This window comes from Clarias gariepinus, chromosome 10 (assembly GCF_024256425.1).
Source record: "Clarias gariepinus isolate MV-2021 ecotype Netherlands chromosome 10, CGAR_prim_01v2, whole genome shotgun sequence".
NCBI lineage: Eukaryota > Metazoa > Chordata > Actinopteri > Siluriformes > Clariidae > Clarias > Clarias gariepinus.
Window position 1 is genome coordinate 4,920,286 of NC_071109.1, and position 21,617 is coordinate 4,941,902.

A 21,617-nucleotide genomic window follows, 5' to 3' on the forward strand; every position below is an offset into this window, starting at 1 on the left:
CATCACTGCACAATTGGATGAAAGAAACTAAATACACTAACGATTATGAATTAGGATGAACATTTCAGTTGCTCTTGTTGTATTTTTACCGCTGATTTACTGACTCATTTGCTGATAACCCCACCTAAGAGTAAAACTGATGAACCTCCCACCACTATCTACTCCCTTAAATAATCAATCTATAGAAATAGTTTTTAATATAATTTTATTCGTGCTATAAACATGACAACTGAGGTTAGGCATAAAACAAGCCATGTTCGTCAGCTTATGTAAATATCACAGTGCTCAAATTATGTTTAAGGTCAACCCACAACCTTTTGGAAAAAAAAAAAACACAAGTGATGTAAAATTACTTTTATTTAAACAAACATTTTCAGAGGTCTTTATTTTTGTTATATTTTTAATTAGATTTTTACATTTATTGCATTAATTATTATTGTCTTCAGCACAACTTAGTCAAACAAAATGATCATGAATCATACAAAAATTAACAATACATTTTAAAAATATATTTAAAATCAGGACTTACTTTAAACATATGTAAAGAAATAAAACCAGCAGGATGTTTCAAATTATTCTTATTTTGAGATTATTTCTATACTCCTGTTGTTTAGCTTTTTTCTAATCATGAAAAATATGAAACAAATAGGCTTATAATGAAGACATTTTGACTTGCTATAAATTGCTATAAATAATTTATGTTACATCTTACAGTTTTTTTTTACATCAGAGTAGACACACTCATTTGGTGAGTGGATTTGTCTTATTTTAAAGTTTAAAGCTGAGTAATTCAGTGTTTCAATTTCAGATTCCTGAAAAAAAAATTATATATCTTACTGTTGTTATCCTCATCAACATCCTCATCATGCAGAAACAGAAGAATTCAAACTCTATAACCATACAGTATAAGAAATTGCTCTATAGACATTAATATGACTGAACCAAAGAAGCATTAAAATAAAAGCTATAACTATTAATTATATCTAGGATATTATAATAAGCCACATATAAATGTAGGATACATTTATGAAATATAAATAGCAAAATTAGTGGTCAGCCTCATGCATGAAAAAACAATATAGTATATACTTATATACAGTGCAATGCTGTGCAAAGGTCTTAGACACATGCACATAGAGTAACTGCTGTACAGCACGGATGTCTTTAAAAAGTTTCTAAATTCAAAAAATACTACAAAAAGCAGGAAACAGAAATGAATGAAACAAAGTCAATAATTGTTGTGACAACCCTTTGTCTCAGCACCCGCTTCTTTTTTTCATAAATGCAATACCTAGAAATCTTCATTTTGTTTATTGGCTGAAAAGTGCTCTACAAATAGTATTCTGCTTTCTTTTCTGGCCTAAGTTATTTTATTTTTTTCTTTTTAGCTGAATGTCTGAAACTCAGGTGTTTTTTGTACTGACTTAATTATATGATAATAATGTCATTAAATGTATGACAAAGTTTGTATGAAATAACATGGGTATTACTTTTTACACAGTACTGTAGTTTAGTGAAGTTTACTGCACACCTACCTGCCTGGATCCTTGAGAATCTTCTTTACAAGAATTTACTGTTAATTTAGGAACATACATATTATTAAATTTGACAGAACTAATTGTCTTAATTAATACATTTTTAAATAACTTCATTACAAAAGCACTTACTTTTTTCACATTTTCCTCTCCTCAGTAATGAAAAAGTAAGACCAAAAATCATAAGTACACACAAGCCCAAAGCCGTTCCCAGACAGAGCACTGTCGAATGTAAAGTACTGTTATTTCACCACAGAACATTAACATTAATAAAAAAGTTTTTTTTTTTAATTACATTCATTAACCTGCTCATGAATTATACCTTACCTGTTTTCTCTTGTGTGTTCATGTTAGTGCTGTTTCCATGCAGTGTTTGTTCATACACCGTTAAATTATTATACGAAGCTGGCTTCAAAGGTTGTGATGCAATAGTAACATTCTCACCTATAAACATTTATCATGATTCACTTAATAAAAGTTTGTATTTCGGTGCCATTAAATAAAACACAGTTAGCATTTCGCTGCTTTACACTATTATATGTCTTTTAGATCAAACATGGATATTAATAAGGATAAATATCACTATATTAAATTATTTAACTGAAAATCCTACCTTTAATTTTTAAATAAGTTCCATCACCAAACTGGTTTGGTGTTATCAGTGCACAGAAGTATGTGGCTTCATCACTCTGAGTGGTTTTTAAAATTGTTATATTGATGCAGTTTGAGGATCTTTTTATTAGAAAATTAGAATTTTGGGATTCACTGTAAAATGCTTCTCCAGCACTTATAAATATTGTGCCCATAATATGAGGTTGTTTTCTCTTTGGTTGTTTAAACAAGGCAATTATCCCAATTTTATTTTCAGAAATACAACACCGCAGAGTAGCCGAGTCTCCGATATCCACACTGAGCTCTTCATCAGGCTGATAAACTGGTGAATCTGTGAGCGATTGTGCAGTAACCCAGCGTTGGACTGTATCTAGAAAATCCAATGTATTAATAATGTAAATAATTTATTTTAGGTGGCGTTAAACAAACAGAACTAATAAATCACATTAAAAGATCAAATGTTGGAGTTACTACTACTCTGTACAAAGTTGTTTAGATTTTTAGTTTTTTTTAATGTATCAACCTAAATTGAAATAATTAGTAATAAGTAATAAACAGATTACTTACACATGGTGTTGAAGATCAAAATTAAAATCCAGAATTCAATCATTTTCATATTTGTCAGATATCTTACAGTGTGTGCATCAATGGATGCATGAATTAAAGTATGAATTGAATTTATACTATAAGCTGTTTGCACTAAGCAAGCCCCAGAAGATGTGTGAAGAATGGCTGTTTGATTGGCTGTTTAAGAAAAAACACCACATAAACATGTGGTATTTTCATCTGGCTACACCTACCCCACATATTTCTATATTGGTGTTTCCATGTTGCACAGAGATTTCATAAAAGAGATGCAATGATAGGATGGAAAATGTGGTTTACTGTAACACTCACATGCGTACACTAACGCCTTATTGTTTATTCTAATTGCCCTCTAAGATTAGTTAGCCTCTAGTAAACCTTGCCTGTATAATAATAGGCATTTACATTTTAGCATTTAGCTTTTATTCTTGACAAACACGACAGCAGTGTTGAAATTACAGTGAGTTTAGTTCAAATTAAAACAAATAAAGCTTAGCTCCCTCTAAAGAAAAAAAGAAAATATAATAATAATAATAATAAATATTATTATTTTTATTATTAGTAGTAGTAGTATTTAAAAACAATAAAAGCTGTTAAATGGGGAACAGGTGTGGGATACTAATTTATTATTAATAGTAGCTTTATAAGATGACAGAGTATAATGGAGCACTTAATGCCTATATAAAGGAAAATCTGAAATGAATTAAACAATACATCTCTGTTGTAGGCGGCACGGTGGTGTCGTGGTTAGCACTTTCGCCTTGCACCTCCAGGGTCCGGGTTCGATTCCCATCTCTGTGTGCATGGAGTTTGCATGTTCTCCCCGTGCTTGGTTTCCTCCCACAGTCCAAAAATGTGCAGGTTAGGCTAATTGGCGTTCCCAAATTGCCCGTAATGTGTGTGTGCCCTGCCTTGTGCCCTAGGCCTCCTGGGACAGGCTCCAAGTCCCTGTGACCCTGAATACAGGATAAAGCAGTATAGAGAATGAGTTAATGATCCCTGTTGTCTACTGTATGCACCTAAAAAATTGAATGCAATTGGTCAGTAGTGAAATATTCCAAGTCCTTTTCAGTATTAATTTCAATGACTACAGCTGACAGCTCATAAAAAAAAATCCAGTTTGCTAAAATATCCAAATATTTTCTAAGAGCAATTAAAAGGGGATTTACAGTAGAATACAAAAATTTCCATCTTCTTAAAAGTATGCGCTTGGTCAAGGCTCCATTAGAATGAATTACCTCAACATTGTGACATGGAGTGGAGGTGATCAGCCTGTTGCACTGCTGACATGTTATTGAAAGCCAGGTTGCTTTGATAGCAACGTCTGTATTACTGCTTTGGGTCTTCATCTTCTTCATGACAATACCCCATAGATTTTTTTCCTACCACATGTTTCCCTTCCAGTCAACTGTCCAAGAACATGTTTCAATACAGCATTGTTGAACAGCCAGCCCTTTCTTTAATGACCTTCAATGGCTTAACCTCCTTCTGGAGAGTGTCAATGATTGTCTTCTGTTGTGGTTGCATGTACTGAACTACACTGTAAACCCGAATAAGTTGGCAAAAAATTTTTCAAAAAAATTTGAAGTAATAAGTTACATCAGATTTTTTAAGTAATGATGTTTCCAGTTTTAAGTAAACAGAACTATACGTTTTTAAGTTTGTTGTACTCATCCATATTAATCATTCTTTACTTGCATTATTGAGTAGCCTAACTCATCCTATTTAATAGCAATTATATTTTTTATTGTTTTTTTAATTGTTGCAAATTAATTAAATTGTTGTTGCTCTTTCAGCTGCTCCTGAAATGTGTCACTACAGCAGACAATCCGGTCTGCACACAAGCTTGGCACAGGTTTTAAACCAGATGCCCTTCCTGACACTACTCCACCATTTTATCTGGGATTGGGACCGGCACTTCATCCAGTTATTGGGAATCGAACGCAGGCCTTTTGCATGGCAGGCGAAACACCTACCACAGCCAACATCAACATCACCCTGTTGACGTCAGACACAAAATCACTGGTCTGAAAGATTTTAAGTTGATGGAACTTTAAGGTGACAGATACTGGTAAGGTACTGATAAGTACTTACAGATACTTCAAATATCAAATATGTTCAGCTAACTTGAAAAGTCTAATTTCTCATAAATACCAAAACTTTTAAATACTTATCAAGGTCTATTAATTGAACTAATTGTAATTATTTAAGTTAACAGTACTCAGTATGTTTAATTACTTTGAGCATTAGGGTTTACAGTGTAGACAGTGATGTGGTGTTTGGTGCCATCTTCCTGGGTGAATACTAGCATCTCTACTTTCTGCGAAAGCTGAGAAAAATCCACGCCCATCATTATTACAATCTACAGAGAAAATATAGAGGGCATCCTGAGTAGCTGTATCACCATTTTTTGGGAAACTGAAGCATAGTGCTTTGCAAGTGACTGTAGGAAATAAGAAGGACAGCTGAGAAGATACACACTGTCTTCGCGTGTAACAATTGTAGATCCATCACTCAAAATCTTTACACTAAAGCTCCTGGGAAAATGTACCAAAGAATTCAGTTTAACGTTTGACATCACCTCCATAAACACTTGCCACATTTATTATTTTATTAAAATATCTGTAAAAAGGTCTTGGGCTTAATCTCAATTCCTCTTAATTCAGGTCTTCTGTAGATATGTACTCCCATGAAACTTGGAGACAACATGTCTAAACAGCTCAGTGCCAGCTACGTATCTCCAACCTACTGACCAGATATTTTTGGTATGGAAGAAAAATCTATCTATCTATCTATCTATCTATCTATCTATCTATCTATCTATCTATATTCGGTGAATGACAAAAGTTAAAAATGCCTTTTATTATTGTGAGTGGCTGAGTGTGAATCAGAGCTTAATTTGAGCTCAGACAACCTGGTCTCAGAGACAAGGGGAGCCAAGTCACTGATATACTAAAGTCCATGGAACAATAATGAATCCTGTCTGCAAAATATATAAAAAATGTCAAAACAAATTAATCACATCATGTTTTAAGATGTTACCTCCAGGTGTCTCTGAGGACCAAGCCTTTCCATAGAGTTTGGCTGTTAGCATCAAGATACTCTGCAATAGACATAGATACCTGTACACTTCTTTATTTGTCTGGCATGTTTCCATTGGGATTAGATGGGTTTAATGTACTATCAGGGACTCTAGATGTGAATTTCCTCAATTCTCTGTCATTAGGAGATAATAGTTACAATGTTTGCTTTTTTTTTAACCCGTCAAAACATGCACAACCATTGGTTTATTGGCACTTCACTATATGGCATAATCATGATTGTATCTCCAGCATTGCACAACAAAAGCATGAAGAACAATCAGTCTCTGTTTATCCTAAGCATAGTCTTTACTGCCTACTAGCATCCGGTAAAAGGTACTGCAGCATTTAAGCCTCAACTAAAACACACTTCTGAAAGACAGGTTCTATTAGCAGGATATAAAGGTGACAAATGCTCAGAGGCAGATATACAGTACCACTTGTCCACTTTTCCACTTGTCCTGTTAAATGTCCTTATAAGTATTTATAAAGTTACCTGATAGATAGATAGATAGATAGATAGATAGATAGATAGATAGATAGATAGATAGATAGATAGATAGATAGATAGATAGATAGATAGATAACTTTAGTGCAGGAGCACAATTATCATCAAAAATTATAATAACAGAATTTGCAAAGAGAACTAAAATTACAGCATGCATATTCCCTAAACTAAATAAGGTAAGAATAAAATAAGATGCTCATCAGATAAGATTTAGGAACTAAATTAAGAATTGCACCATTTTATATAATTATATACTACAGTATGATGTCTTTTTTATTGATTATTGTTTATCCATATATTTTGTTGTTGTGAACAAACCATAAATACTACAGTTTATCCTGTTTTATTTATTTACTTCTAAACCTGGAAAGTCTGGATTGTTCTATTTTCTATATGGGCTCACCAATTTTATTTGCTGTTTCTTTTTTAAAAAATATATTGTTTGTGACATAAAAATTATTTTCTTTTTCTTATTGGTAGCATATTTTTAATAATCAAGTGCATGATATAATATGTAATTATAGTAGAAAAGCAGGTACAATCTACAAATAAATAAATCATATTTATAAGCTGCATCCTGTGTGACATGCAAATCCCAACCTTTATGATAAATGATTAAGACTCTACTCTCGAAAGTAGAATATCGGTAGAAGGATGCTGAGGTTTGAACTGCCAGGCAGGAGGTCTAGAGGAAGACCAAAGAGGAGATTTATTGATGCAGTGAGAGAGGACATGAAGTTAGTTGGTGTGAGAGAAGAGAATGCAGAGGATAGGGTTAGATGGAGGCAGATGATTCGCTGTGGCGACCCCTGAAAGGGAACAGCCCAAAGACAAAGAAGAAGAAGATCAGTTACATCAGTTGGTTGTGGTTTTCTGCTGATTTAAGTATCACACTAACACTCGTAAACGTCCATCCCAACCTCTGACAGTCTAAAATATTGAATTTATAAGGCATGCTTTTCAGTGTCCTTTAACTTGTGCCAGAAACATAAGCAGAGAGATTAGTAATGAAAACAAGCTCCACTGGCAGCTAATGTTGAGGTCATACATCTTCCACTGGTGTTTATGTGCAACCTATAACCTTTTTTGAAAATACAGTAGTTGTGGAACATTACTTTTGTTATAACACATATAATAAACCTTAATGAATAAAGGTCACATTATCTGTTGAAGTGGAATTGCTGTTTACATTTATTGTATCCATCTTTATTGTGCCAACAAAAGCATACAAATCAAGTGAATAATTTAAGAAAGCATAACGCATGTAGTCATTCAGGTTACTGTACATTTTTTACTACTTTTTTTACAAGTAAATGACAATGAATATTAGGAATATTCTTAGTGCATGAATAGTGAAAAAACATCAGTGATTATTAACATGTGCACAGAAACAAAACCTGTAGCATAAAATCTTATATACATACATACATCTATTAAATAATAATTGTTCTTATTGTAAACATGTATTACATTTTCTGGCTTTTTTGTTGGCAGATCATATCACTGTAATGAATAATAAGGAAAACACTTGCCTATAGTCATTTTTTACATAGTTTTTCTGTTTTCCAAAGTTATCGTATTGTGTTATAAATTACTTCTGTTACACAATTATCTGATGAGCCGTCTTTCCTTCTTTCAGCTTTGGCTTTAGTCTTGGTAAACTGCACAGCTGCATAATTTAGTGTTTCACTCTCAGATTCCTAAATAATAATAATAATAGTAATAATAACAACAACATTATTATTATTATTATTATTAATAATAATAATAATAATAATAATAAAGATAAAAGTAAAAATATAACATGAGAAAGTAGCACTAGCTAAACAAAAATAAACAAACGTTATATCTAAAAAAAAGTTATATCTAGTCCATTATAACAAGCAAATTATGAATGTGGCCACACACATACCTGCCTCGTCCCTGGATGTTTCATAAAAGCATTCACTATAATAAAAAAAAACACCTATTAGTCTTTTGTGGTAAAACATTAAAAAACTAAATTGGTATAATTATGATTTAAGTACTTTAATGACAAATACTCATACCTCTGGAGTTTTCTATTTTTTTTCCTCTCAGTATGAAATAAATGAGACAGAATATCAGAAGTGCACACACACCTAAAGCCGTCCCCAAACCCAGCACTGTCGAATACAGAGACTCAGTTACTTCTGATACTGTTATGTCACCGCATTATATTTTAAATTAGGCAAAATTATTGTCGAGATGTAGTTTGCAGTTAAATATTATGAATTAAGATTCATTAAGTAATGGTGAATTGTGAGACATATTACCTGTTTTCATGTTAGTGCTTTTTCCATGCAGTGTTGGTTTAAAAACGACTGAATTATCACACAGGTCTGGTTTTGATGTTTCTGATGCAGTAGTAACATTCTCACCTATAAACATTTATTATGATTCACTAAACGTCTGTATTAAAAGTCCGCCATCAAAGAAAATGTAGCTAGCATTTTACTAATTTACTATTATCTGTCTTTAAGGTTAAACATGTAAATGGTAAGAAAATATGACTACATTAAGCCATTCCATTTAAAATCCTACCTTTAATTTTTAAATAAGTCCCATCTGCAAACACAAGGTTCGGTCTCGTCAGTGCACAGTAGTACATGGCTTCATCAGACTGACTGATGTTTAAAATGGTCATATTGAAGCAGTTTGAAGATCTTTCCACTTGAAAATAAAACTTTTGGGATTCACTGTAAAATGCATCCTTGCCGCTTTTATACATAGTGTCTATAATCTGAGGTTTTTTTCTGTTTGGTTGTTTAAACCAGACAATTATTCCGATTTTATTTTCAGAAATACAACACCGCAGAGTAGCCGAGTCTCCGATATCCACACTGAGCTCTTTATCAGGCTGAAAAACTGGTGACTCTGTGAGGGATTGTGCAGTAACCCAGCTTCTACCATGTTGGACTGTATCTAGAAAATGTAATGCATTAATGAAGTAAATAATTTGTTTCAGATGGTATTAAACAGGAAAACATGATAGATCACATTAAAGTATTAATACTGGAGTTATTGCTATTCTATACAAAGTGGTTTAAATGTTTAGTTTTTTAAACACTAAAAAACTAAATTGGAATATTTGCTCATATGACTTACACATGGTGCTGAAGATCAAAATTAAAATCCATAATCCAGTCATTTTTGTATTTTTTTGAAATCATACAGTGAGTGCATCTCATTTATCTATGAATGCTTTTGAAGCATGGATTAAATTTATACTATAAACTGTCTGTACTGAGCCCCAGCACACAGTGTGATTGGTTGTTAAAAAAAAAAACACCAGATAGGCACGTGGTATTCTGATCTGCCTTCACCTACCACACATATTTCCATATTAGTGTTGCACAAAGATTCAATGACAAAGATTCTATGATAAAATGGAAAATGTGGTTCACCATAACACACACATGCCTACACAAACACCTCATTTTTTATTTTAATTGCCCTTTGAAATCAGCTTGTCTGTACTAAAGCTTGCTTACTGTATATAATAATGGTACCTCGATTTTTGGCATTTAGCTTTTATTATTAACAAACTTGACAGCAGTGTTGAAATTACAGGGAGTTTTGCTCAAATAAAGACAACTAAAGCTTAGCTTTCTTTAAATAATGGTCATTTGCATTTTGGCGTTGGTGAAATAACAGCAAGACTAATTAATTCTGAAATTAAATAATTATATTTGTAGCTGCCTATGCAGGCTTTTTTTTATTATTTTAATGATAACAGCTTACAGCTTAAGAAAAAAAAAAATCCAGTATGTCTGGTCGTGGCTTCTTTAGATGGCATGGAGGTAATCAGCCTGTGGCACTGATGAGGCATTATTGAAAACCAGGCAACCTTCTGTATTATTGGGTTAAGTCTTTTTTATCTTCCTCTTGATAATAGCCCATAGATTTTTTTTCATCTTTTACTACCACACTTTCCCCTTTCAGTCAACTTTCCAAGAATATGCTTCGATACATCACTGAGAACACCCAGCTAGTGATCGTCTTCTGTTGTGGTTGTGTGCAATTGTTGTGTATGATTATGTATTAATACTGTATGTGTAGTCATTTACTTAAAAAAAACACATAATTCTTATATTTTTATATTTTTATATTTTTAATTTTTATGAATAAAACTGTAAGCCATAAGCCACAATTTAAAGCCATTTTAAATTGAATTACATGTAAATCTTTCCACAATATATATATTTTTTTAATGCACCGTTTATAAAAGTAGCAAAAAAATGTAGATGATACTTTTTAATCCAAAATTGTGACAAATTGTGACAAATCTTTGGAGTCCCTCACCAACCCAAACAATACATCAAGCTGTGATTAATGAAAAGCATGTGGGGAAAATGTAATTGATCAAACCATACATCATTACACTTTCCAATGGCTGTAGAGCTGTAGAGTAGATGATTTTCAACTTTTCCCCCCTCACAAATGTACTGTTTGTTCTGTCTGTTTGTCCGACCTTTTTTGACCTTTGTTTTTTTTATTCTATCAAGAAGTATTCATCAGGGTGCAGGTGATTGAGTGTCAAATGTACCCCTGTTAAGAGTCCCTTTTTCCTGTACTTCTACAGAGCACCATGCTTTTTTTTCACTTAAGAAAAGGTACAAGCAGAAACCAGAATCCTTGGACCTTTGGTTAAAAGCCAATCCCAGAATCTGTAATATGGTATTTGGTGCCATGTTTCTGGCACCCATACCAGCATCTCAATGTTCTGTGAAGGCTAAGAAAAGCCCACACCCATCCTCACCACAATCTAAATGAGAAATGGAAAGTGTCCTCCACCAGGACAAAATATAGGACCCAATCATCAAGAAAAAAAGAGATGTGACACGGACAATTCTGTGGGTAATATTGCAGGCTGGGTGACTGGAAGACTTGTGAGCCAGAGAGCACAAGCAGCTATTGGTGCAATCTGAAACAGTGATAGTTTCAGTGCGGCCTCGTGGTCGATAAGCAATATGCAGAAGCAAACATGTATTCATTTGAAAAAAAAAACTTATCTTGTGATAAGCCGTACATGAAAGTCGAAACCAATAAATCCAAAACATGCAGGAGTCCAAATTGCAAGGACAAGACAAGGTTGAAAGAAAAAAACAGGGTTGTGATTGGTAGTGATCAGGAAAAATCACACAATAATCAGGCAAATAATCTGGCTGTTAGAGAGAACCAATGGATATAAGAGTAGTCATCGAATTTGGAAAACATGGAAGGTTGAGTTGATGTGGAGCATGAATAGCTTTACAGAGCATTAGGGAGATGTACGACCAAGGGCAGTGCAGGATCCCCCTGGAGGAATGAAACAATAAGTTGGAAGAATGGTTTCCTGGGTGGGAGTATCCAGAGGGGGTGTGAACTGTCTGTGAAAAAGGGTGTCAGGTCTGATGTTCTTGGAACTGCGAGGATAGAATAATGTAAAATCAAAAAACACCAATGATGCCTAATGTGAATTGAGTGTCCTGGCTGACCTTATTTGAATCAGAAAAAGTGGTAACAGATGCTGTGATAATGCGGCGCTTGGGTCCTTAAAGGATGTGTCTGCCAATGTTGTTGAAAAGAGGGTGTGGTCTTAAGAGTGGTGAGGGGGTGCTGCCACAGAGCTAGAGTTCCTGATAAAATGCCTGTAAAAGTTAGCAAATAACAGGAAGTGTTGAAATTCCCACCTCAAGGAAGGAGTCAGACAGTCCATGACTGCTTTTAATGGGTCCATCTGAGTGCCTGACAAACTCAAGGAAGGTAGTGGACTCACCGAAACTTGCATTTCTCTGCCTTGAAGTAGTGAAGCAGGTGATAAGCATTTCTCAGGTCTTACTTGGTAAAAATGTAGAGATTCTAAAGTAGGTTAAGAGCAGAAGTCATGAGGGGAAGCGGTTATCATTTCTTAACTGTGGTCCCGTTTAGTCTTCTATTATCAATACAGGAGTGGAGAGATTTGCCTTCCTTCTCTATGGTAAAGAACCTGCACCTGCAGGAGAAGAGGAGGGGCGGATGATTCACGCCACATGTGACGCAATGTATTGTTCCATGGTTTCTCTTTTTGGGCAAGAGAGAGAATAAAATTGCCCCCGTTAGATCGGGTAGCACTGGGTAGAGGTCAATAGCACAATCAAGGGGGGATGAGGTGATAATAAGGAATGTGACTTGCTAAACAATTGACAAAGATTGTGGTACTGCTGGGATATTCGACATGTTGGGGAACTCCTCCAGCTAAGTTAAAGGGTTTTTTAAGTGGGAGACCTAAGACGATCTAAGCATAAGAGCTCATGATGACAAGAAATGAAATTCAGTGTGGCTCCTGGAGAACTGTAGTGACTAGAGTATTGTGATGAGTAATTAATGCTAGTCTTAACGGACAACTCTGTGGAGTGGAGGGAAGCTTCAGAAGGCTCGCCCCACAAGATTAGGTTTTGGTCATTTGCAGAATCCACAAGTGCATGAGTGGCTTGTTTCCATAATTCAGGGTTTCTGGGAACCATGACCGGTGGTCCAGGAATGTCTTGGGATATGGGGTCTCCTCTATTCCCAGAATTGCTAGAAAGCCTAACCTTTTAGCAGTCAGGTCCATAAAAAGTGACTGGAATGCAACCACGGGGAGGCGCAATCCAGTGTCTTCTTTTGCCAGTCCCAAATCTGGATAAATGCAGAGGGTTGTGTCAGGAAGGAAATCTGACGTAAAACGTTTGCCAAATTAATGATGCGAATGACAAATATCATTTCCATACCGGATTAGCCGCGGCCCGGGTTAACAACAACCGCCACTGGTGCTGTTGACCTACAGTACAGGGTGCCAGTGAAAATTGGGCTACTGTTGGTTGAAAAACAAGGGGAGAAAGACGTGTTCAAAAGCAGAGAGAGAAAAGGAAAGGCAAGAGTTTAGGAGTGATAGTAGGGACTTTGAATGTTGGAACTATGACAGGGAAGGCAAGAGAGTTGGTTAATATGATGCAGAGAAGGAAGGTGGATATACTGTGCGTCCAGGAGACCAGGTGGAAAGGTAGCAAGGCTTGAAGCTAAAGATCAGGGTTCAAATTGTTTTACCATGGTGTGGATAGGAAAAGAAATGGAGTAGGAGTTATTCTAAAAGAGGAGTTTGTAAGGAATGTTCTAGAGGTGAAGAGAGTATCAGATAGGGTGATGAGTCTGATGCTGAAAATTGAAGGGGTGATGTTCAGTGTTGTTAGTGGCTATGCACCACAGGTAGGATGTGAGTTAGAAGAGAAGGAGACATTCTGGAGTGAGTTAGATGAAATGATGCAGGGCATCCCCAAACGTAAGAGAGTGGTGATTGGTGCACACTTCAATGGCCATGTTGGGGAAGAGAACAGAGGTGATAAAAATGTGATGGGCAGGTTTGGTCTTCAGGACTGGAATGTAGAAGGACAGATGGTGATGGACTTTGCAAAGAGGATGGAAATGGCAGTAGTAAATACTTTCTTCCAGAAGAGGCAGGAACATAGGGATACATATAAGAGTGGAGGTAGAAGCACTCAGAAGGACTACATCTTGTGTCGATGTTGTAATCTGAAAGAAATCAGTGACTGCAAAGTGTTGGTAGGGGAGAGTGTAGCCAGACAACACAGAATGGTGGTGTGTGAAATAACCCTTTTGGTGAGGAAGGTGAAGAGAACAAAGGCAGAGCAGAGGACAAAGTGGTGGAAGCTGAGAAATAAAGAATGTTGTGTAGTCCTTAGGGAGAAGTTGAGACAGGCTATGGGTGGTCAGTAGGTGCTTTCATTTGACTGGACAACTACAGCCAATGTGATCAGGAAAACAGGTAGGAGGGTACTTGGTGTATCATCAGGTAAGGGAAAAGTGGACAAGGAGACTTGGTGGTGGAACGAGGAAGTCCAGGTGTGTATACAGGGAAAGAGGCTAGCTAAGAAGTAATGGGACTCTGAGAGGACTGAAGAGAGTAGACAGGATTACAGGGAGATGCAGCGTAAGGTGAAGGTAGAGGTGGCAAAGGCCAAACAAAGAGCAGATGAGGACTTGTATGCTAGATTGGATAGTAAGAAGGGTGAAGTGGATTTGTACAGGTTGGCGAGGCAGAGAGATAGAGATGGGAAGGATGTGCAGCAGGTTAGAGTGATTAAAGATAGAGATGGAAATGTACTGACAGATGCCAGGAGGGTAATGGGAAGATGGAAGGAGTACTTTGAAAAGTTGATGAATGAGGAAAATGAAAGAGAACGAAGAGTAGAAGACGTGACTGTTGTGGATCAGGAAGTAGCAAATATTAGTAAAAGTGAGGTGAGATGGGCGTTGAAGAGGATGAAGAGTGGAAAGGCTGTTGGTCCTGATGACATACCTGTGGAGGTATGGGAGTGCTTGGGAGAGGTGGCAGTAGAGTTTCTGACTAGTTTGTTTAACAAGATCTTGGAGAGTAAGAGGATTCCAGAGGAATGGAGGAGAAGTGTATTGGTTCTGATTTTTAAGAACAAGGGAGATGTGCAGAGCTGTGGCAAATACAGAGGCATAAAGCTAATAAGCCATAAAATGAAGGTGTGGGAAAGAGTAGTGGAAGCTGGGTTAAGGGCTAAGGTGAGCATTTGTGAGCAGCAATATGGTTTCATGCCTAGAAAGAGTACATTAGATGCAGTATTTGCTTAAGGATACTGATGGAGAAGTACAGAGAAGGTAATTGTAAAGTTTTTCTAAAGTTACGTAGTAGGAGAGGGGAGTTGCTCGGTCTGTCCGCTGTGCTTCGGTAAGCTTCTCTGGCGCCAGGAGAGACTCAGTCAAACACACACACACACACGTTGTCTGTCAGGAAGGTCTCTGTTTATTAACAGCAAAAGATGGGGTTTATATATGTTTGAACAAACGCCTGTGCTATTAACATATGTAAGTACAAAGAACATGAACCATTGTAAATGTTCTGGTGAGATCCTGAAGAATCAAAAGAGAGGAAGATAGAGAGGTGTTTGTCCAGAGACAGATCACAAGATGTTGGCTCGAGTTAGTGGGAGAGGGTGAAGGAGACAGAGGGGGAGAGAGAGAGGGGAGAGAGACATAAAGAGAAAATGGGAAGGTGAGCGTGGGAGCGTTCACACCTTAAAGAGCAGATGTAAGAGGAAACCGGAAGATAGCAGCAGGAAATATTTAACACGTTAATATCAGATCTATGAGGAAGAGAGCAAGAGAGTAGAAATTACTCCTTTATATAAAAAATAACTCTAACAGTAATAAAGAGTTGCATTGTGTCTTTGTAAATTTAGAGAAAGCATACGACAGGGTGCCGAGAGAGGAGCTGTGGTGTTGTATGAGGAAGTCTGGAGTGGCAGAGAAGTATGTTAGAGTGGTGCAGGACATGTATGAGAGCTGTAAGACCATGGTGAGATGTTCTGTAAGTGTCACAGAAGAGTTCAAGGTAGTGGAGGGTCTGCATCAAAGATAAGGTTAGACAGGAGTCTCCATGGACTATGATGTTTGCAGATGACATTCTGCTTTGTAGCGAGAGCAGGGAACAGGTCGAGGAAAATTTGGAGAGGTGAAGGTATGCTCTGGAAAGCAGAGGAATTAAGGTTAGCCGCAGCAAGACAGAATCTATGTGTGTGAATGAGAGGAACCCAAGAGGAACGGTAAGGCTTCAGGGAACAGAGTTAAAGAAGGTGCAGGACTTTAAGTACTTAGGGTCAACAGTCCAGAGCAATGGAGAGTGTGGAAAGAAGGTGAAAAGGTGGGTACAGGCAGGTTGAAATGGGTGGAGAAAAGTTTCAGGTGTGTTGTGCGATAAAAGGTTATCAGCAAGAATGAAAGAAAAGGTGTACAAGACAGTGGTGAGACCAGCGATGCTCTACGGCTTTAGAGACAGTGGCACTGAAGAAAAGAGAGGAGGCAGAGTTAAAGGTAGCAGAGCTGAGTGTCCCCTACTTTTAACGCGATTCACCGGTCATATGAAAGCCTATTGTTTTGAATGGAAAGCTGTCGCTGACACACAATGATTGCTAGATGGCGCTTTCACCCAAAGCAAATAGTTTAGCTACAAAATCAACTTGCGCTTGAACAATGCGCCATTCCTTCCTGCGTTGATAATTAGCAATATTTTATATGTATTAAATATTTTAGAATAAATAGAAATAAAATGTTTAATGGTACCAATCAAATCAGACTTCATAATTACTTTGAGTGTATTTCAAAAATTTACTGAATATATTATGCTTGTATATGTGTTTGTATGTGAATATATTATATACTCAGCAAAAAAAGAAACGTCCCTTTTTCAGGACTGTGTATTTCAACAATAATGTTGTAAAAATCCAAATAACTTTACAGATCTTCATTGTAAAGGGTTTAAACAATGTTTTCCATGCATGTTTAATTAACCATAATCAATTAATTAACATGCACCTGTGGAATGGTCGTTAAGACCTTAACAGCTTACAAAAAGTAGGCATTTAAGGTCACAGTTCTAAAAATGCAGGACACTAAAGATACTTGTCTACCGACTGTGAAAAACACCCAAAGAAAGATGCCCAGGGTCCCGGCTCATCTGCGTGAACGTGCATTAGGCATGCTGCAGGGAGGCATGAGGACTGCTGATGTGGCTAGGGCAATAAATTGCCATGTCCGCACTGTAAGACGCCTAAGACGGCGCTACAGGGGGACAGGAAGAACAGCTGATCATCCTCGCAGTGGAAGACCAAGTGTAACAACACCTGCACAGGATCGGTACATCCGAATATCACACCTGCGTGACAGGTACAGGATGGCCACAACAACTGCCCGAGTCACACCAGGAACACACGATCCCTCCATCAGTGCTCAGACTGTCCGCAATAGGCAGTCCATGAGGAGGAGATGCACTGCAGTACTTCAAGCAGCTGGTGGCACAACTGACTGGTACTTTTGATTTTGAGCCTCCCTTCATTTAGGGACACATTGTGAAACATTTTTAGTTTGTCTTATGGTGTTGACTCTTTTAGTGTTCATACAAATATTTACACATTAAGTTTACTGAAAGTAAAAACAGTTGAAAGTCAGAGGACGTTTCTTTTTTTTGCTGACTATATATATGTGTTTGTGCGCGCGTCTCATATGTGACATTCATATGAAATGCAATTCTTGATAATTGTTGATAAGTGTATGTGGACATATCAAAGCATTTGTGGACAAATATGTAACGACGCAGCTCGTGCGAGGGGCAGAGCAGCGCATAAACTGTTCAGAATTGGCAGATCCACAAGCTGCTACTACGCAGAGTTCTGAATAGCCAAAGACGCGACCATTTATACATGCAGTTGTGAGGCAACACCGCCTTTAGGCAATCAGCCTGAATAAGCCGCACCTGGCAGCGTGTTCATATAAAGGGTCGTGATCTGGTAAAGGTATCAGGGCCAAGACAAAGCGCGCAAAAGAAAACACAGGCAAAGCCCTAGCCTCTGTCTGTCTAAGGCTACGTTTACACTGTCAGGTTAATGGTTTTTGCTCATATGTGACACATATAGGATATGTTCTATGTCCGTGTAAACAGAAAAAAAACGCATGCGCTCTTATATTTTCGTTTTCAGGCCTCCTTCAGATATGTGCTAATGTGATTGTCGTGTAAACAGACAGATCGGATTTCCTAAATCATTGTGTTCTGTACATCATTAAAACTGCGACTTTTTCGCAGTTTAATGACAATGCTATTCTCCGTTGGAAGGACACATACGTTTGAATGCTGTACATAGATTTTAGCTCAGCATTCAACACTATCATCCCCCAACAACTAATCGGGAAGCTGAGCCTGTTGGGCCTGAACACCTCCCTCTGCAACTGGATCCTGGACTTTCTGACCGGAAGGCCTCAGTCAGTACGGATCGGGAACTGCATCTCCAGCACCACCACACTGAGCACTGGGGCTCCACAAGGCTGTGTGCTTAGTCCCCTGCTGTTCACACTGCTGACTCACGACTGTGTAGCAACACACAGTTTGAATCACATCATTAAGTTCGCTGATGACATGGTGGTGGGTCTCATTAGCAAGAACGACAAGTCACCATACAGAGAGGAAGTGCAGGGGCTAAGGGACTGGTGTAAAGACAACAACCTGTCTCAAAATGTTGACAAGACAAAGGACATTGTTGTTGACTTTAGGAGGACACGAGGCGACCATTCTCCGCTGAGCATCAACGGCTTTTCTGTGGAGATCATCCAAAGCACCAAATTCCTGGGTGTCCACCTAGAGAAGGACCTCAGCTGGTCCCTCAACACCAGCTCCCTACACAAGTAAGACCAACAGCATCTCTTCCTCCTGAGAAGACTGAGGAAGGCCCAGCTTCCACCACCGAGAGCATCCTGAGCGGCTGCATCACTGTCTGGTTTGAGAATTGTGCCATATTGGACCGCAAGACCCTACAGCGAATAGTGAGAAGAGCAGAGAAGATCATCTGGGTCTCTCTCCTCTCTATTGAAGACATCTACACCACACGCTGCATCCGCAAAGCCACCAGCATTATGGCTGATCGGACACACCCCTCTCACACACATTTCACACTCCTGCCATCTGGAAAAAGGTACTGAAGTATTCGGGCACACACATTCAGACTGTGCAACAACTTTTTTCCACAAGCTATCAGTCTTCTCAACAAAAAGGGACTGGACTGATAAACGCACACACAAAAACATTATCACTCAGCTTAACTTAACTAACTTAAAACATTGAGACTGGACTGACTAATCAACACAAGCGCAAACACAGTTACCTACACTACCAAACTATCGTACATACCAACCTGTAAGTGCTCTTTTGGACAATATTTATAACTGGACTACTTTTTGCACTAACTTCTTAACTTTTTAATTCTTGCTGCTACGTTAAATTAAGGAATGTTTACTGTTTCTTCACTACCTCAACTCATCACCACAACACCTTATTATTATGTTATGTTGTGGTTGTCGCACTGTCACTTTGTTGCTTTTGTTTGCACATTTGCACGTGCACTTTATGTTGTCTGTTGTCTGTAAAAACCCTGTAGATAGTTCTCCTTAGTTAGTTTTTGTTAATTTATGTTGTAATTTACGTTAGGTCACGTTAGGTGTTCTCTTTTCCAGAATGCTGTACAGACAGTAAAGAGTTAGGATACAAGTACAACAAAATCAGAATGTCAAATAAAGTCAGTGGAAAAATCGGTAACTGAGTAATTACTATATATTATTAAAAGGCTTTCTTACCCTTTGTTTTTTGCCCGCGCAAATGGCAACATTCTTCATGAAATAAAACATCTTTGTCTCCATGTCACAGAATTTTGACCCAGCATAAACAACCCAACGATGTTTTTACATTAGTAGTACTACTACTAATGAATTTAGAAAGCGCAGTCAAAGCCTGGGTATTCTGCGTGCTTTCGCGTTGTATTTAACAATAAGCATATATTTTTGTGTTTGTTGCAATTCATGTCTGTAGTTTTATCGATAAATCTGCTCATATTTGCGCACGGGTTTATCAGCCTTTTGATTAAAAAGCCGCATGCGCAACTCACTTTTACTTTGCAAAAGGCAGTGTTTATTGTTTAGTTTATATTTAAAGTGCATAAACGCAATAAAACAATAATTTCTTTAGGCTAACATATCATAAATGTTTTGTATTCTTTGTTGTACTTCGTCTTTTTGCACACACGTGCGGGTGCGTTACAATAATAATTAGAATAATAACAATAGTAATAGATAATAATAATAATAATAATAAATTCGGAGCACTACTACTAATAATAATAATTATAATACTGAATGGAGAAAGCGCAGTCAAAGAAGTATCATCATTGAAGGAGTAAAGAAAATCAAGTATAAATACATATCAGTATTTACAGTTTGAGCTCGACACGTTTATGAGCTCTGTCGCTTGCTGTCAATGGGCGCTTAAGAGAGATAACACATTTTTGGCTTCAGTAAAATATATTCAGGAGGGGTCATTACATTGTTTAGGGATAATTTCACAGAAGCAAGTTCAGAACTAAATCACTCCTCCTGCTCCATCTAAAGCACTGTCACACTAAAAAAACATTCGAGAAGTTTAGAAACTTCAAATAGAATGTACGAACTAATGAATTTACTCAAAACGTTATAAAATTAAGTAGAGCTAAATCCCTAAATCTCCTTATAAAATTGTTAGGTTGTAAATGAAGATAAAGTGTGTGTCCTAGCTAAGTTTTAAGCTAAGAGAAGAAGAGTTATTTCTTCTTGTATCCGCCGCACCTTGATACACTTACCGGTCCGGGCCTGATCGACCGGGAGAGACAAACACACACACACACACACACACACACACACACGCAGGCATGATGTCTGAAGATCTCTGTTTATTCTCAGCAAAGAGAGCACATTTAAATGGTGCTACATCCCGAACATCAAAAGAACCAGTGATTAAGATGTCAGTCATAGAGCGACCCAGAGACAGACAGGTGAGAGGAGATGCATTTGCATACAGGAGCCATTTGGATGTATCCTCGTCTGGATACAGCATATAAAGGGTTACCACACAAGACATGAAGAAGCACAGTGAGGGGTCTATTCTCAAGGCACAGGGATCTTCTTATTAGATTACAATGTCTTACAATATTATAAAACCTTACAAAAATATAGCTGATTATTAATGCAGGAATGAATGGCGAATTGTCGATATTTCACGGAAGCATATACTGTGTATATATATATATATATATATATATATATATATACTGCATATATGGAATGAAGCCTGAGATAATTACATATACACACTGAATGACGCATAGGTAGTATGCGCGATTCCTTGTGCTGAGAGAAATGAGAATCGCAGGTTGGAAAAAGCAGGAAATGGTATGACCGGTGAGCAGCTGTCAACAGATTTTGAAAATGTAAGCATGCTGGGTGATTAAGCTCACAGATCTAGGAAAAGTCATGAAAGGAGGGTGTTGTAAACGTGACCACTGAGGTTAGGCATAAAACAAGCCATGCTCGTCAGTTTATGTAAATATCACATTGCTTGACTTATGTCATTCTAAAACATATATATTCATAATTCTTTGTCTTTATTTTTGTTACAATTTCAATTACATTTATTTTGTTTATTATTATTATTGTCCTCAGCAAAACTTCACAAGGTTTACTGTAAATTAAAGTTAGGGATAGGACTCTTGAAAGAATATGCTGAAAAATGTCAGAACCTACTTTGTATATATGTAAATGAATAAAAAGGGCAGCATAAAAGTTTAGCTGTGCTAAAAAAAAGTATTTTCAACATCTTTAAAATTATTCTTATTGTGAGGTTATTACTGCTGTTTATTTCCTTTTTTAACTAGTCATATA

At 37.1% G+C, this 21,617-nt stretch overlaps 1 protein-coding gene and 1 gene segment (V, D, J or C); both read right to left on the bottom strand.

The window, feature by feature from the left end:
- Positions 1-404: 404 nt before the first annotated feature.
- Positions 405-2,846, bottom strand: LOC128532305 (uncharacterized). 2 transcript variants are annotated; one of them, XM_053506555.1, is made up of 6 exons: positions 2,715-2,846; positions 2,149-2,517; positions 1,863-1,979; positions 1,668-1,757; positions 1,536-1,573; positions 405-812 (listed from the first exon to the last, which is right to left on the bottom strand). In XM_053506555.1, exons 1-6 carry the CDS (start codon positions 2,761-2,763, stop codon positions 702-704), a joined length of 774 nt encoding a protein of 257 aa, XP_053362530.1. In that variant the 5' UTR covers positions 2,764-2,846; the 3' UTR covers positions 405-701. The 2 variants fall into 2 exon arrangements, with proteins under 2 accessions (XP_053362530.1, XP_053362531.1); XM_053506556.1 differs by having other exon boundaries at positions 732-812; positions 1,668-1,687.
- A 1,879-nt stretch (positions 2,847-4,725) lies between these two features.
- On the bottom strand, positions 4,726-9,552 carry LOC128531810 (T-cell receptor alpha chain V region RL-5-like). The segment is given in 4 exon segments: positions 4,726-4,730; positions 8,615-8,719; positions 8,883-9,263; positions 9,447-9,552. Coding segments are annotated over 4 exon segments (534 nt in total).
- Positions 9,553-21,617: the final 12,065 nt, after the last annotated feature.